The 13,955-nt window shown below is 40.7% G+C and overlaps 1 protein-coding gene across 4 annotated transcripts in view; it reads right to left on the bottom strand.

Annotated features, from left to right (window-relative positions):
* The window catches only part of LOC117516384 (bromodomain-containing protein 1-like), a 53,533-nt gene that overhangs the window by 24,391 nt on the left and 15,187 nt on the right, over positions 1 to 13,955 (bottom strand). For all 4 annotated transcript variants that reach the window (XR_004562380.1, XM_034177357.1, XM_034177358.1 and 1 more), the window contains exon 6: positions 1,826 to 2,138. Coding sequence is in view for 3 of the 4 variants with exons in the window: in XM_034177357.1 (XP_034033248.1) it covers positions 1,826 to 2,138 (313 nt within the window). In the remaining variant the exon portion in view is untranslated. The remainder of the gene's footprint in view (positions 1 to 1,825; positions 2,139 to 13,955) is intronic.

Below are 13,955 nucleotides of genomic sequence, written 5' to 3'. Positions count from 1 at the left end.
ATCTTAGAAACATGGTGTCTAACCAGATCCTTACTCTGGATGGCATTACCCTGACCTCTAGTAATACTGTGAGAAATCTTGGAGTCATTTTTGATCAGGATATGTCATTCAAAGCGCATATTAAACAAATATGTAGGACTGCTTTTTTGCATTTGCGCAATATCTCTAAAATTAGAAAGGTCTTGTCTCAGAGTGATGCTGAAAAACTAATTCATGCATTTATTTCCTCTAGGCTGGACTATTGTAATTTATTATTATCAGGTTGTCCTAAAAGTTCCCTGAAAAGCCTTCAGTTAATTCAAAATGCTGCAGCTAGAGTACTGACAGGGACTAGAAGGAGAGAGCATATCTCACCCATATTGGCCTCTCTTCATTGGCTTCCTGTTAATTCCAGAATAGGATTTAAAATTCTTCTTCTTACTTATAAGGTTTTGAATAATCAGGTCCCATCTTATCTTAGGGACCTCTTAGTACCATATCACCCCAAAAGAGCGCTTTGCTCTCAGACTGCAGGCTTACTTGTAGTTCCTAGGGTTTGTAAGAGTAGAATGGGAGGCAGAGCCTTCAGCTTTCAGGCTCCTCTCCTGTGGAACCAGCTTCCAATTCGGATCAGGGAGACAGACACCCTCTCTACTTTTAAGATTAGGCTTAAAACTTTCCTTTTTACTAAAGCTTATAGTTAGGGCTGGATCAGGTGACCCTGAACCATCCCTTAGTTATGCTGCTATAGACTTAGACTGCTGGGGGGTTCCCATGATGCACTGAGTGTTTCTTTCTCTTTTTGCTCTGTATGCACCACTCTGCATTTAATCATTAGTGATTGATCTCTGCTCTCTTCCACAGCATGTCTTTTTCCTGATTCTCTCCCCTCAGCCCCAACCACTCTCAGCAGAAGACTGCCACTCCCTGAGCCTGGTTCTGCTGGAGGTTTCTTCCTGTTAAAAGGGAGTTTTTCCTTCCCACTGTCGCCAAGTGCTTGCTCACAGGGGGTCGTTTTGACCGTTGGGGTTTTTCTGTAATTATTGTATGGCTTTGCCTTACAATATAAAGCGCCTTGGGGCAACTGTTTGTTGTGGTTTGGCGCTACATAAATAAAATTGATTTGATTTGAAATGTGCTGGTGTGTTGTCCTTCCCGTGTGGCTGCACACTGTATGACCAAAACTGTTAGTTCTATGACTTTTTATCTCCATATGTGTGGTCTCTCAGGTACTGGAAACCTACAGCCAATTTGAAAATCTTGCCATGTGAACCATGTGGCTTATGTAACCGTTCACTGGAAACAAAGTCATTCCAGCAGGACCCAAAGATCCTCCACAGAGACCTGGGACCAAAGACATCCAGTCCTCACCTTAGGTCACTGGTTAGAGTTCAAGTCTGATAACCAGACAGTAAGACAGGAAGCACCAGGATCCTAAAGACATGGACCTTCATTCTCCTGCAAAGACATCAGCATCACCAAACACCTCTGACCTTTGACCTCATGATTCCATAAGATCTTCCCAGGCGTCTCTGGAACTCAAAGTCTGTTTTTGTCAAAGTGAAGTCAAGTTAAATGTCCAAATTCAGACGGTCATGTTCTACGCCCAGGTCCTCCACCTGTTTTTGGATATTACAAAGTTGGCCGGTGACAATGTCTCCTCCTCATCCAGCAGTTTTTATTTTGTAAAAAATAAACCCGTTCAAACAGGTAACCACTTTAGGTTTAGCCGCCTTTCATCCTTCACTGGGACCAGCAGAGCTCCATCTTACAGTCTGATGAAGGCCATAACCTTTTAAACACACTAAAATGCGTCTTCCATCACGTTTCTTGTGAGCAGACTTACCGTCCTCCCAGGAGAATGGCGGTGGCGCCTCGATCTTTGGGGCCTCACTGAGGTGGATTCCAGCGCAGAAGTCGAAGCCGATCCGCTCGGCCTCCCTGCGGGCCCTCCGGAGGATGGTGCCTCCGTGATCCTGCATACGCACGGCCACCTTGTAGAAGAAGGTCTCCTTGGCATTGTACATCATGCAGTTGGAGATGATGAGGTTGAAGTCATCTTCAAACTCCTCCAGGCTCCTGTAGCCGTGAGCGTCGATGCGTTTCCTCATGGTGGAGAAGTCCATGGGGTTCTTAATATGGTCCAGGTAGTCTGGAACCTGCATAGGATGGTCAAAACATGACTGCAATCAATGTGAGGTGAGTCCATGTCCCAGGACTGACACAGCTGCTGTCTCACCCTCACAACCAAGAATCAGAATCAGAATCACCTTTATTGTCATTGCACAGCAATCAGCACAACGAAATTTGCTTGTGCATTCTCAAAAACAATAACCACCCCTCACACATACGTCAATAAATATTAAAAAACATCAGGAGATTGGGGGAGGCAAACTCGGAGACAAACATAACTCGTATTGCACTGATCCCACATTGTCATTGTCCCATGCTGCACATGTCCCATACTGCACTCTAAAACATCAATTAACATTAAAAATACCCAACTTAATAAAAACACTTAAATAGCTTAAAAACAGTAATAAATATACCTAAAAATTAAAAATAGTTAAAAACAAATATTGCACGTCTGTTCTTGTTCTAATTAGAATAAAGCAATTGTTCCAACTGGAGCTTGGGCGCGTCTGTCAGAAGCGGACATCAACCACGTCACACAACGCTGGATTTTAACCGATATTTTCCAACTCATTTTGACAAATGTGACATAAAACATTTAATTTTTGTTTTTATAGAGTTTCTTCTAGACTGAACTGACCCCAGAAATGTCCTACAGCACATGGAGACAACATCTGTCTCTTCCCTGAACAGATCTGTGATCACAGGTTACAAACTCACTCCAAACCTGGATGAGATGCAAATGATCTGCTGCCACATGTCACCATGAAGTAAAACAGTAAAAATGTTATCTTCTGTGAGCCACAAACTGTGAGGGTCAGTCAGTGCTCTGCTGCACAAAATCAAACACACGACACCTTTCTAACAAGGGATGCACCCATCCGCATGTTTTCACTTCCACTCTGATCCTGATACATGAATTTAGATATCTGCCGATACAGATACTGTTCTGATACCAGAGCTCTGTTTGCTTTAATATTATTATTATCATCGGTATTGTTGATTTTATAAGAGGATATTTTGTATCTCCAGTTATACAGCTTCATGATGAAGTGGTGTAGAGGACTTTCTTAAAAAGGAGACCTGAAGGTTCAGCTCCAATTTGCCAGAAGGTACATCTAAGATGCAAGCCTGGATTTGATGGTTTGGTGAAAGAATTACTCATCACTCATTCATCTTCAACCACTTACTCCAATTAAGGGTCACAGGGCGTGAGGCGGGTTCACCCCGGACAGAACACCAGTCTGTCTCAGGGTCACATACAGACAAACACAGTCACCTCTACAGACAGTTTAAAGTTTCCAGTGCATCTAACCTGTGTGTGGATGTGGGAAAAATTCCAATTTTCAAGTCAATGTAATTTTTGAATTTATTTTCAGTTATATAGCGCCAAATCACAACAGAGTTGCCTCAAGGTGCTTCACACAAGTAAGGTCTAACCTTACTAACCCCCAGAGCAACAGTGGTAAGAAAAAACTCCCTCTGAGGAAGAAACCTCAAGCAGACCAGACTCAAAGAGGTGATGATATAGACAGAAATTACAGAACAGTTCACAAAACAAATATACAGGAAATACTGCTGGTGCACAGGACAGGAGGGTCTCCAGCACAAATACAACTCCCATCTCTGGATGGATCTCAAACAGAGAGAAAAAAACAGAATCAGGCATCAGAAAGACAAGAAATACAGTAGAGTTGGGCAAGGGGATACATTCTCAGACTGCGCTAACCCTTGAACTCAGATGCAAAATGAATAATATCTCAGAGCTAATGCACACCCTGAAAAAGACGATGTCGGAGACCAGGGAATATTCATAATTGGATCTGGTTGTTCATGTGAAGCCGTAAAGGTGTTTTTCACTGCTCAATCATAAACACGGCAGGCTTATCAGCCTCTGAAGGACAAAATGCCCCGTTGTTTTCCTCCAGAAGAATTTCTACGGCCTTGGTGAACATTCGACTGCCTTCTTATCTTCTCCAACTCCTGTACACACGAACAGAAACTGACTCACATGGTCAGAGACTGAAAGCATGCTCCCACCTCCCCTCTACCTCCCTCCTGTCCTCATCCCACACCCCATCCGGGCCCCCGCTCACGCCACTCCTTTCCCCCTCCGGGGCTGTGCAGTTTTAGCTGCTGTAGGTCCCCGTTCCCCCCAAGCTGGCAGCAGTGCGGCGACATGTTGCTGCGGCTCCCCCACACTCACATCACCTCAATTTGGAAAACAGACTGTTCCGAGTTTAGTGCACATAAACAATGTCAAATGTATATGTGTTGTCTTAATTCTGATGTGTGCCATTATTAAGGTAAACAAGTAATAATTGTGGATTAATTACTGTATCTTGTCTGTGGTAATTTGAGTGTGGATGTAATGTTGTTGCACTTGTAATGACAATGACAATAAATCTCATCCACCCATCCATAATTTGTCAGCATTAAACAACAAGAAAAACAGAAGAAATACTAAGGTGATCACCGGCCACTAGCCCTAAGCTTCACTAAAAGACCAAGAATTTAGGTGAAGTTGAGGCCGCGGCACACTCCAATTACTAATAAAATTAATTTTAAAGAGTAAAAAGCATAGTAACATACTATGCCAGTATGCTAGCCATATGAAAGGGAAAATAAGTGCGTCTTAAGTCTGGACTTGAAAGTCTCCACAGAATCTGACTGTTTTATTGACGCAGGGAGATCATTCCACAGAACAGGGGCACGATAAGAGAAAGCTCTGTGACCCACAGACTTCTTATTCACCCTAGGGACACAAAGTAGTCCTGCACCCTGAGAACGCAAAGCCCGGGCTGGTACGCAAGTTTTAATAAGCGAAGTGCGCAACGCATCTGTGCATGCGTGGGTCAAACGGGGGCAAAAATCCCAGCTACCAAACTCACACCACTCTCACTGAATTTCTTCTACAGTAGCATTAGCGGACTGTAAAATTTAAGGCTTACAGGGATTGTTTCAAAGGCTTTAAGTGATGCATACAATAATGACAGGGGCGCATTGTGCCATTTTCAAATGCTCGAACGGAATTTATAGGCTTGAAATTTGGGTGAAAACACATGATTGAAAAGCTCCACCGAGTCCACACAAAGACGGAAAGAAGAAGAAATGTGGTTGTAAACCTCCGTTCATTCTACACAATTTCCTCACAGAAAAGAAAGATCTAGACGGACGTAAAAGACGAACTAAAATTGTAAGTTTCTTGCACACATTTATTTTCTCAATATGCTGAAACTGTGCTGAATTATAATGTGGCTGATGACGCCGTTTTTGTGCATCGGCTTATGACTGTAATGTCGCGCCATGAATGACGTGACGTGTAATACTGTAAAACTGACATGTTCTATAAACAAACTGCATGCATGCACATATCATTGTACAACCCCTGGCAAAAAATATGGAATCACCGGCCTCGGAGGATGTTCATTCAGTTGTTTAATTTTGTAGAAAAAAAGAAGATCACAGACATGACACAAAACTAAAGTCATTTCAAATGGCAACTTTCTGGCTTTAAGAAACACTATAAGAAATCAGGAAAAAAAAAATTGTGGCAGTCAGTAATGGTTACTTTTTTAGACCAAGCAGAGGGAAAAAATATGGACTCACTCAATTCTGAGGAATAAATTATGGAATCACCCTGTAAATTTTCATCCCCAAAACTAACACCTGCATCAAATCAGATCTGCTTGTTAGTCTGCATCTAAAAAGGAGTGATCACACCTTGGAGAGCTGTTGCAACAAGTGGACTGACATGAATCATGGCTCCAACACGAGAGATGTCAATTGAAACAAAGGAGAGGATTATCAAACTGTTAAAAGAGGGTAAATCATCACGCAATGTTGAAAAAGATGTTGGTTGTTCAGTCAGCTGTGTCTAAACTCTGGACCAAATACAAACAACATGGGAAGGTTGTTAAAGGCAAACATACTGGTAGACCAAGGAAGATATCAAAGCGTCAAGACAGAAAACTTAAAGCAATATGGCTCAAAAATCGAAAAATGCACAACAAAACAAATGAGGAACGAATGGGAGGAAACTGGAGTCAACGTCTGTGACCGAACTGTAAGAAACCGCCTAAAGGAAATGAGATTTACATACAGAAAAGCTAAACAAAAGGCATCATTAACACCTAAACAGAAAAAACAAGGTTACAATGGGCTAAGGAAAAGCAATCGTGGACTGTGGATGACTGGATGAAAGTCATATTCAGTGATGAATCTCGAATCTGCATTGGGCAAGGTGATGATGCTGGAACTTTTGTTTGGTGCCGTTCCAATGAGATTTATAAAGATGACTGCCTGAAGAGAACATGTAAATTTCCACAGTCATTGATGATATGGGGCTGCATGTCAGGTAAAGGCACTGGGGAGATGGCTGTCATTACATCATCAATAAATGCACAAGTTTATGTTGATATTTTGGACACTTTTCTTATCCCATCAATTGAAAGGATGTTTGGGGATGATGAAATCATTTTTCAAGATGATAATGCATCTTGCCATAGAGCAAAAACTGTGAAAACATTCCTTGCAAAAAGACACATAGGGTCAATGTCATGGCCTGCAAATAGTCCGGATCTTAATCCAATTGAAAATCTTTGGTGGAAGTTGAAGAAAATGGTCCATGACAAGGCTCCAACCTGCAAAGCTGATCTGGCAACAGCAATCAGAGAAAGTTGGAGCCAGATTGATGAAGAGTACTGTTTGTCACTCATTAAGTCCATGCCTCAGAGACTGCAAGCTGTTATAAAAGCCAGAGGTGGTGCAACAAAATACTAGTGATGTGTTGGAGCGTTCTTTTGTTTTTCATGATTCCATCATTTTTTCCTCAGAATTGAGTGAGTCCATATTTTTTTCCCTCTGCTTGGTCTAAAAAAGTAACCGTTACTGACTGCCACAATTTTTTTTCCTGATTTCTTATAATGTTTCTTAAAGCCAGAAAGTTGCCATTTGAAATGACTTTAGTTTTGTGTCATGTCTGTGATCTGCTTTTTTTTCTACAAAATTAAACAACTGAATGAACATCCTCCGAGGCCGGTGATTCCATAATTTTTGCCAGGGGTTGTATGTCAACTTATCAAAACAAACGTGAGACCAAAGAGGTTATATGTGAGACCCACCTTCCTTGCAGTCATTATGAAGCTGGTGGAGTAACGATTTCTCATCCCTGCTTAGCAAATATTCTGCAAAATCCACAGTTTCAGACTCTGGACTTCGGCTAACCATCCGTCAGTTGCCTTCAAGGGGTCAGAAATTTGTTTGTCTCCAACTATCAACAAGGACTGGTCATTTTCGACAGCAGCTCTCCTTCGTCGGCACCAACGGTAGTTTCTGTACCGATGCAACACACGCAAGCACAGCCAGATCTTCTTTCCGTTTCTGTCCACTGCCGTACGTAGTCCTGGTTGTAACAGGTAATCCGCGGAGCTGACAAAAACATTTTAAATCGCCAACTTTCCAGCGGCTGAAATGATCCAAATCACAGCACTCCTTGCTGCTTTCATCCGCCATAACATGTGGATTGGTAGCTGAAAAATTTAGCGTACCCATAATGCACCGCATGGCCTGAGATGTGCACTTCACTTATTAGATCAGCTAGGTAGGGAGGTGCCAGCCCATGAACAATTTTATAGACTAGTAGCAGAACCTTAAAATCTGATCTCACTGGGACAGGAAGCCAGTGAAGAGACGCCAAAATGGGTGTAATGTGGTCAAACTTTCTGCTTCCTGTCAAAAGTCTGGCGGCAGCATTTTGAACCAACTGGAGGTCAAAGGACAATGTAGGATCAAAAATTACCCCAAGGTTCCTCACTTTGTCAGTGTGATGTATGACACAAAAGCAGTGGTGTGCACAGCTACCCACAAAGTTAGCTTTGATAACCATTAATCAGATAACTGAAAAGTTATTTTATGACGCTAAACCGATAAACTGCTCAAAAATCTATCTTTATTACAAATAACTAAGGGTGTAATGATACATGTATTTGTACTGAACCGTTTCGGTACGGGACGTTCAGTTCAGTACAGGGCTGTGCACAGGTGAGTTTGCATTGTGTGTTTACCGTAATTTCTGGACTATAGAGCACACCTGAATATTAGCCGCACCCACCAACTTTGAAAAGAAAAAAGAAATTGTACATACATACGCCGCAGGTCTCCACGTTCTAATATGTTCCTGCTCCACACAGAGAACTGATTCATTTCATAACTTTTTCTTGAGATGTCATCGCATGTGCAGCCAGGTTCGCATGGAGACTGTGGTAAATGAAACACTATTGAGGCGCTGTGACTTTTTTGACTTGTTGCGCCAAGACAGAGAAAGACAGGGGAGAAGGCTCCGTTCCGCTAAGCGACTTTTCCTCACTAAAATGCACAGGTTAAGACCTTATATTTACACTGTGTGTGTGTGTGTGTGAATTCACACTGTGATTTTTGTGTATCGTTACACCCCTATCGATAACTGATAACTTTTTAGTATTGATTCAGGCGCGGCCACATCAGGTTACACTGTCAGCTTCTGATAAACCAGTTTCTCTTTAAGCGCCGCAGGGGCTGCTGGGTAAATTCAAGGATCACAAACACAAAAAGAACACACGAAAAATGAATGAATAAAAAATAAAAACCTCAAACACTGTCATCATCATCTTTCATCTTCAGTTTATCTCGGTATTAGATACACCATCATTTACGAACTAAAAGCTGCTGGCTGCTGCTGTTTTCCACACGCTTTCAACCCTGCGACTTAAACAAATTAAATACATCCATTAATGCATTGATTGGCAGAGTAAAAGAGTCTTGGCAATTAAATTATCCCGTGCCACAAAGAAATAAAATAATGTCAAAATTAGTCTATCTTGTTTTTGTGTCGAGCAGGTGATAACACTGTAGTGCCCAAAGTGAAGCTGGACTACATTACCCACAATGCTCCCTGCGTCGACCGGTCAATCACGTTTTGCGCTTAATGATGATGTCATCAGCAAGCGACAATGATCTACACACGACAGGGATTAAAATGTTTGATTTTAGTGTTTACAAATGTTTTTTGACTTTGCTCACTTTACCAGAAAAAAGAAAAAAAAAAAAGTTATCGGACTGAAAGTTACTGGAACTAAATTTATCAGAAAATAATTGGTCCCATGAGGGTTTTGGGTACACACGAGTGACTAGATGTGTTTCTCGTGTGCTCCTCAACACACCGGAGGAGGCAAAGAGTTTCGTGGACGGCCTGGTGACTGGTGAACAACATTGAAGAGAACTTTGGTATGGGACACTGTTGGTCTGGTTCAGCCCCCATCTGGTCCTCGCACACTTAGCACTTTTATGGCTAAACTGAATGGACATTTGAGGTAATTTAACATTTCATTTATACAAGGTATGTTTTGAATTTAAGTATGACAGGATGAACTTCTTTTACAGTTTTAATTTATGTTGTACCGCCTTAAAATAAGTTTAAGTTAAATAAGGTGTTTTAATTTAAATGATACGTTTTTGGGAGGGGTACACTTAAGGAAGTGGTTGTTTTTGTGTTTTAACAGCTTAGTAGGTTCCACTGTTAGAAGTACCCCCTTAGACAGATGTTAGGTTGGGGTTTTTTGCCCTGCTTTGTTTGGGGCAGTGGGGCAGGGGGGAGGGAAGGGGTCTGTGTATTTTCTGTTTTTCTGTTTATTTCGTGTATGGAGCACTAAACTGGTTCACTTATCAGAGAATAATTACCACAGTATTTGATGACAACGGTTAATAATAAGGACAGAGGGGTTAATATGGTCAGCTGGAATGTGAAAGGCTTGGGTAATCATATTAAGAGGGCTAAGGTTTTTGCACACTTAAAATCTCTGCGTTCTGATGTTTCCTTTCTACAGGAAACCCATATCAGACCATGTGATCAGCACGTTTAAGATGCAGCTGGGCAGGACAAATATTTCAGTCAACTTTTTCAAGTAAGGCACGAGGAGTAGCTATTATAATAAAGAAAAACATTCCTTTTGAACATATTAGTACAATTAGTGATGTTAATGGTAGATTTTTGATTGTAATCGGTAGACTTTACTCCATGCATGTTACTTTAGTGAACATTTACGGCCCAAACGTGGATGATGCGAGTTTTTTTCTGAGAATCTTTTTTTCTGAGAATCTTTAACAAAATTCTTGACTTTGCAAATACTAATCTGATAATGGCAGGGGATTACAATGTGGTTCTTGACTGGCACTTAGACCGATCCTCCAGAAAACAATCCACACCATCAAACGCTTCAATAGCCTTAAAGAGTTTGATCTCTTCAACTAACTTAGTGGACATCTGGCACTTACAACGCCCCACAGACCGGGACTACTCCTTTTTTTTCTAAATTACATAATTCTTACTCCCGCATCGACCTGTTTTTACTTGATTCTAAACTCTTACCGAATGTTATTGACAGCAAATATCAAAACATTTTGATCTCAGACCACGCACCTACTAGCATTGCTTTTGATTTTAATATACCGGAACGAGGCTCAACATGGAGGTTACAACCATATTTACTCAATGATGCATATTTTTGTAAATATCTGTCAGGTAAAATTGATGAATTTTTGCTCACTAATGATACTCTGGACACATCAGATTCTATTCTATGGGAGACCTTTAAGGTGGTTTTGAGGGGATATATAATTTCATATGAGGGCTCGCAAAGGAAAATGAGAAACTCACGAATGAGGGAAATTGATGAAAAAATATCAGCATTGGAAATACTTTATAGACAAAATAATAATCTTACCTTACAAGAAATCCTTAATCTTAAATATGAATATAACACAATTTTAACAAGACAAGTAAGTGACCAGATGTCTCGTTTACGGGTGCGCTATTTTGAGCTTGGTGACAAGCCTCACACTCTATTACAGGGGTAGGCAACCTGTTCCAGAAAGAGCCATGAGGGTGCAGGTTTTCTTTGCAGCCACTGACTCCACCAGGTGATTTCACTGATTAACTGATTCCATCTGCTCAAAGTGATATTAATCAGTAAAATCACCTGGTGGAGTCAGTGGCTGCAAAGAAAACCTGCACCCTCATGGCTCTTTCTGGAACAGGTTGCCTACCCCTGCTCTATTAGCTCGTCAACTTCGAGGCCAACAAAATAGTAGAGCAATACATAGGATTAAATCGACTAAGGGAGATAATATCACACTTCCAAAGTCAATAAATAAATGTTTTGCAGATTTTTACAAGGAGCTGTATAGATCAAAATCACGGGGGAATGCGGAATCCTGGCTTAAGGATGTTCCCATTCCAAAACTGGATGACGCTTCGCGTGAGGCTTTAAACCAACCACTGACCGTAAGGGAGGTTTCTGACTCCATAAAATCATTCTCTACAGCAAAGGCACCCGGACCCGACGAGTTTGGGGCAGAATTTTATAAAACATTTACTGGACAGATATCACCACTCCTGCTTAGAATGTTCTCTCACTCTGTGGAGACAAGGGCACTTCCTCCTACTTTATATAATGCAAACATTGCCCTTATACTCAAGCCTGATAGAGATGAGACTAACCCAGCCTCTTACCGTCCGATATCAATGTTCAACCTGGACTGTAACATTTTCACTAAAATACTTGCTAGTAGATTAAATTTATGTATAGAATCCCTTGTACACAAGGACCAAACCGTGTTCATCCCTAATAGATACTCATTTTTTTTTAACACTAGAAGGGTTTTAAATATTACATATTTTAAGTACCCACCCAAATCAAAACAAGCAATTTTATATTTGGATGCGGAAAAGGCATTTTATCAGGTGGAGCGGGATATCTGTTCAGGGTACTTGAGAGATTCGGGCTGGGGGAATCTTTTGTTTCCGGGGTTCAATTAGCTTATCTACTAGGGATGTGAATCGTAAAACAACTCACGATTCAATTTGATTCCGATTCTTGGGGTAACGATTCGATTCAGAATCGATTTTCGATTCAAAGAGCTCTGAGAAATAGTTATATTACTTAAAAAATGTTTATGTTTAAGAAAATGCAGCTTTACAAGGTTAATCAAGTGATTCTAGATGTAAATTTACTTATCTGCTTTGCTCGTTCGGAGTTGACTGGCAGTTTAGCGAAGCGCTGGTCAGTAGTCGGCAGATACCGCTGCTCCGCTTCTTTTAGCTCCGGGTGATGACGTAGCATGTGGGCTTGCGGATTTGAAGTGTTTCCGAAGTACTTAACTTTCATTTTGCAGATTTTACACACTGCATAAGTCATGTCAAGCTCCTTCTTACGCAGCAAATAATAAAATCCAAAATGCGCCCAAACATTTGCCTTCAGCAAAGACGGTGCTGGCTGAATTAGTGCTTCATCCGCCATGCTAAGCTTCAGCTCACGAATGTTTGAAGCACGCCGGACCCCCGCCCCTCGCGGAGACGCTGTAGTACGGAAGCTGTTGCCTGACAAACAGTACACGCAGCGAGTAAGCAAGGAAATGTTTAATAAAATGCTTTTTAAAAATCGATTCTTGGACATTTTGGCTCGATTTAGAATCATAATAAATAAGAATCGCGATTCAGACATGAATCGATTTTTTCCGACACCCCTATTATCTACACCCCGCTGCGTCAGTTGTCACTAATCAAGATGGATCAAAAGTGTTTTTATTGGAAAGAGGTACGCATCAGGGGTGACCACTTTCACCCTTATTATTTGCTTTGGCCATTGAGCCCCTGGCCATCAGCATCAGAGAAAACTTAGACATCAGACCCATAACAATCGGTGGAATTGATCATAAAATATCGCTCTATGCTGACGACATAGCTATTTTCATATCAGATCCTGAGCATTCTATACCCAAATTATTAGACTTAATAAATAGTTTTGGAGCAGTGTCTGGGTATACCATAAATTGGCAGAAAAGTGAACTCATGATACTTAGAGCAGACTTGGATCCTTTATTTGTGGCTTCCACTCCATTTAAAATATCAGACTCTGTTAAATATTTAGGAATTATTGTTACAAAAAATCCAAACTCTCTCTTCAAATGTAATTTTGATGAAAGACTAAGTTCCTTAAAAGAGAACATAGAAAAATGGAGAACATTACCTTTGTCACTGACTGGTCGGATAAATACAATCAAAATGGTCTCCTTGCCAAGATTCCTTTATTTATTTCACAACATCCCAGTATATATTCCAAAATCTTATTTTAAACTAATTGACTCTGTCATTATGCCTTTTACTTGGGGATACAAACAACATAGAATATCAAAACAACATCTCCATCAACCCAAGGAATGCGGGGGTTTAGGCCTACCATGCTTCCAACATTATTATTGGGCCGCTAATATGAGAGTGATAGTATACTGGCAGATGAATCATGATTTAGAGCCATCGGATAATATTCCCTCGTGGTTATCCATTGAACATAATTTAGTTCCTAAAACATCTCTTCCGGCAATTCTGTTCTCAACGCCTAGACCAAAATCATCTCATAAGGTAGAACATTTTATTATATCACAAAATTTGGTCACAGATCCAAAAATTTTGTAAACTTCCTAACACGTCTATACATGCTCCAATATGGCATAACCATGCATTCTCCCCCTCATTTACAGATGCTGTTTTCAAGGAATGGAGTTGTAGAGGCATAGTATCAATTAAGGACTTGTATATTAATAAAAAATTTTGTTCATTTGAACAATTACAAGCCAAATACAATTTACCAAAAAGTCATTTTTTTAGGTACTTTCTGCAGAGTAATTTTGCTTGTCCTACCATGTTAATTAAACAAAAATGGGAAGAAGATCTCAATATTGGAATCAAGGATGATAATTGAAAAAAGGCCTTGAGGGAAATCCATCACTGCTCTATTAATTCTAGACGT

Source organism: Thalassophryne amazonica, chromosome 8 (genome assembly GCF_902500255.1).
Source record: "Thalassophryne amazonica chromosome 8, fThaAma1.1, whole genome shotgun sequence".
Classification (NCBI taxonomy): domain Eukaryota; kingdom Metazoa; phylum Chordata; class Actinopteri; order Batrachoidiformes; family Batrachoididae; genus Thalassophryne; species Thalassophryne amazonica.
This window is presented reverse-complemented; position numbering and strand designations above follow the sequence as displayed.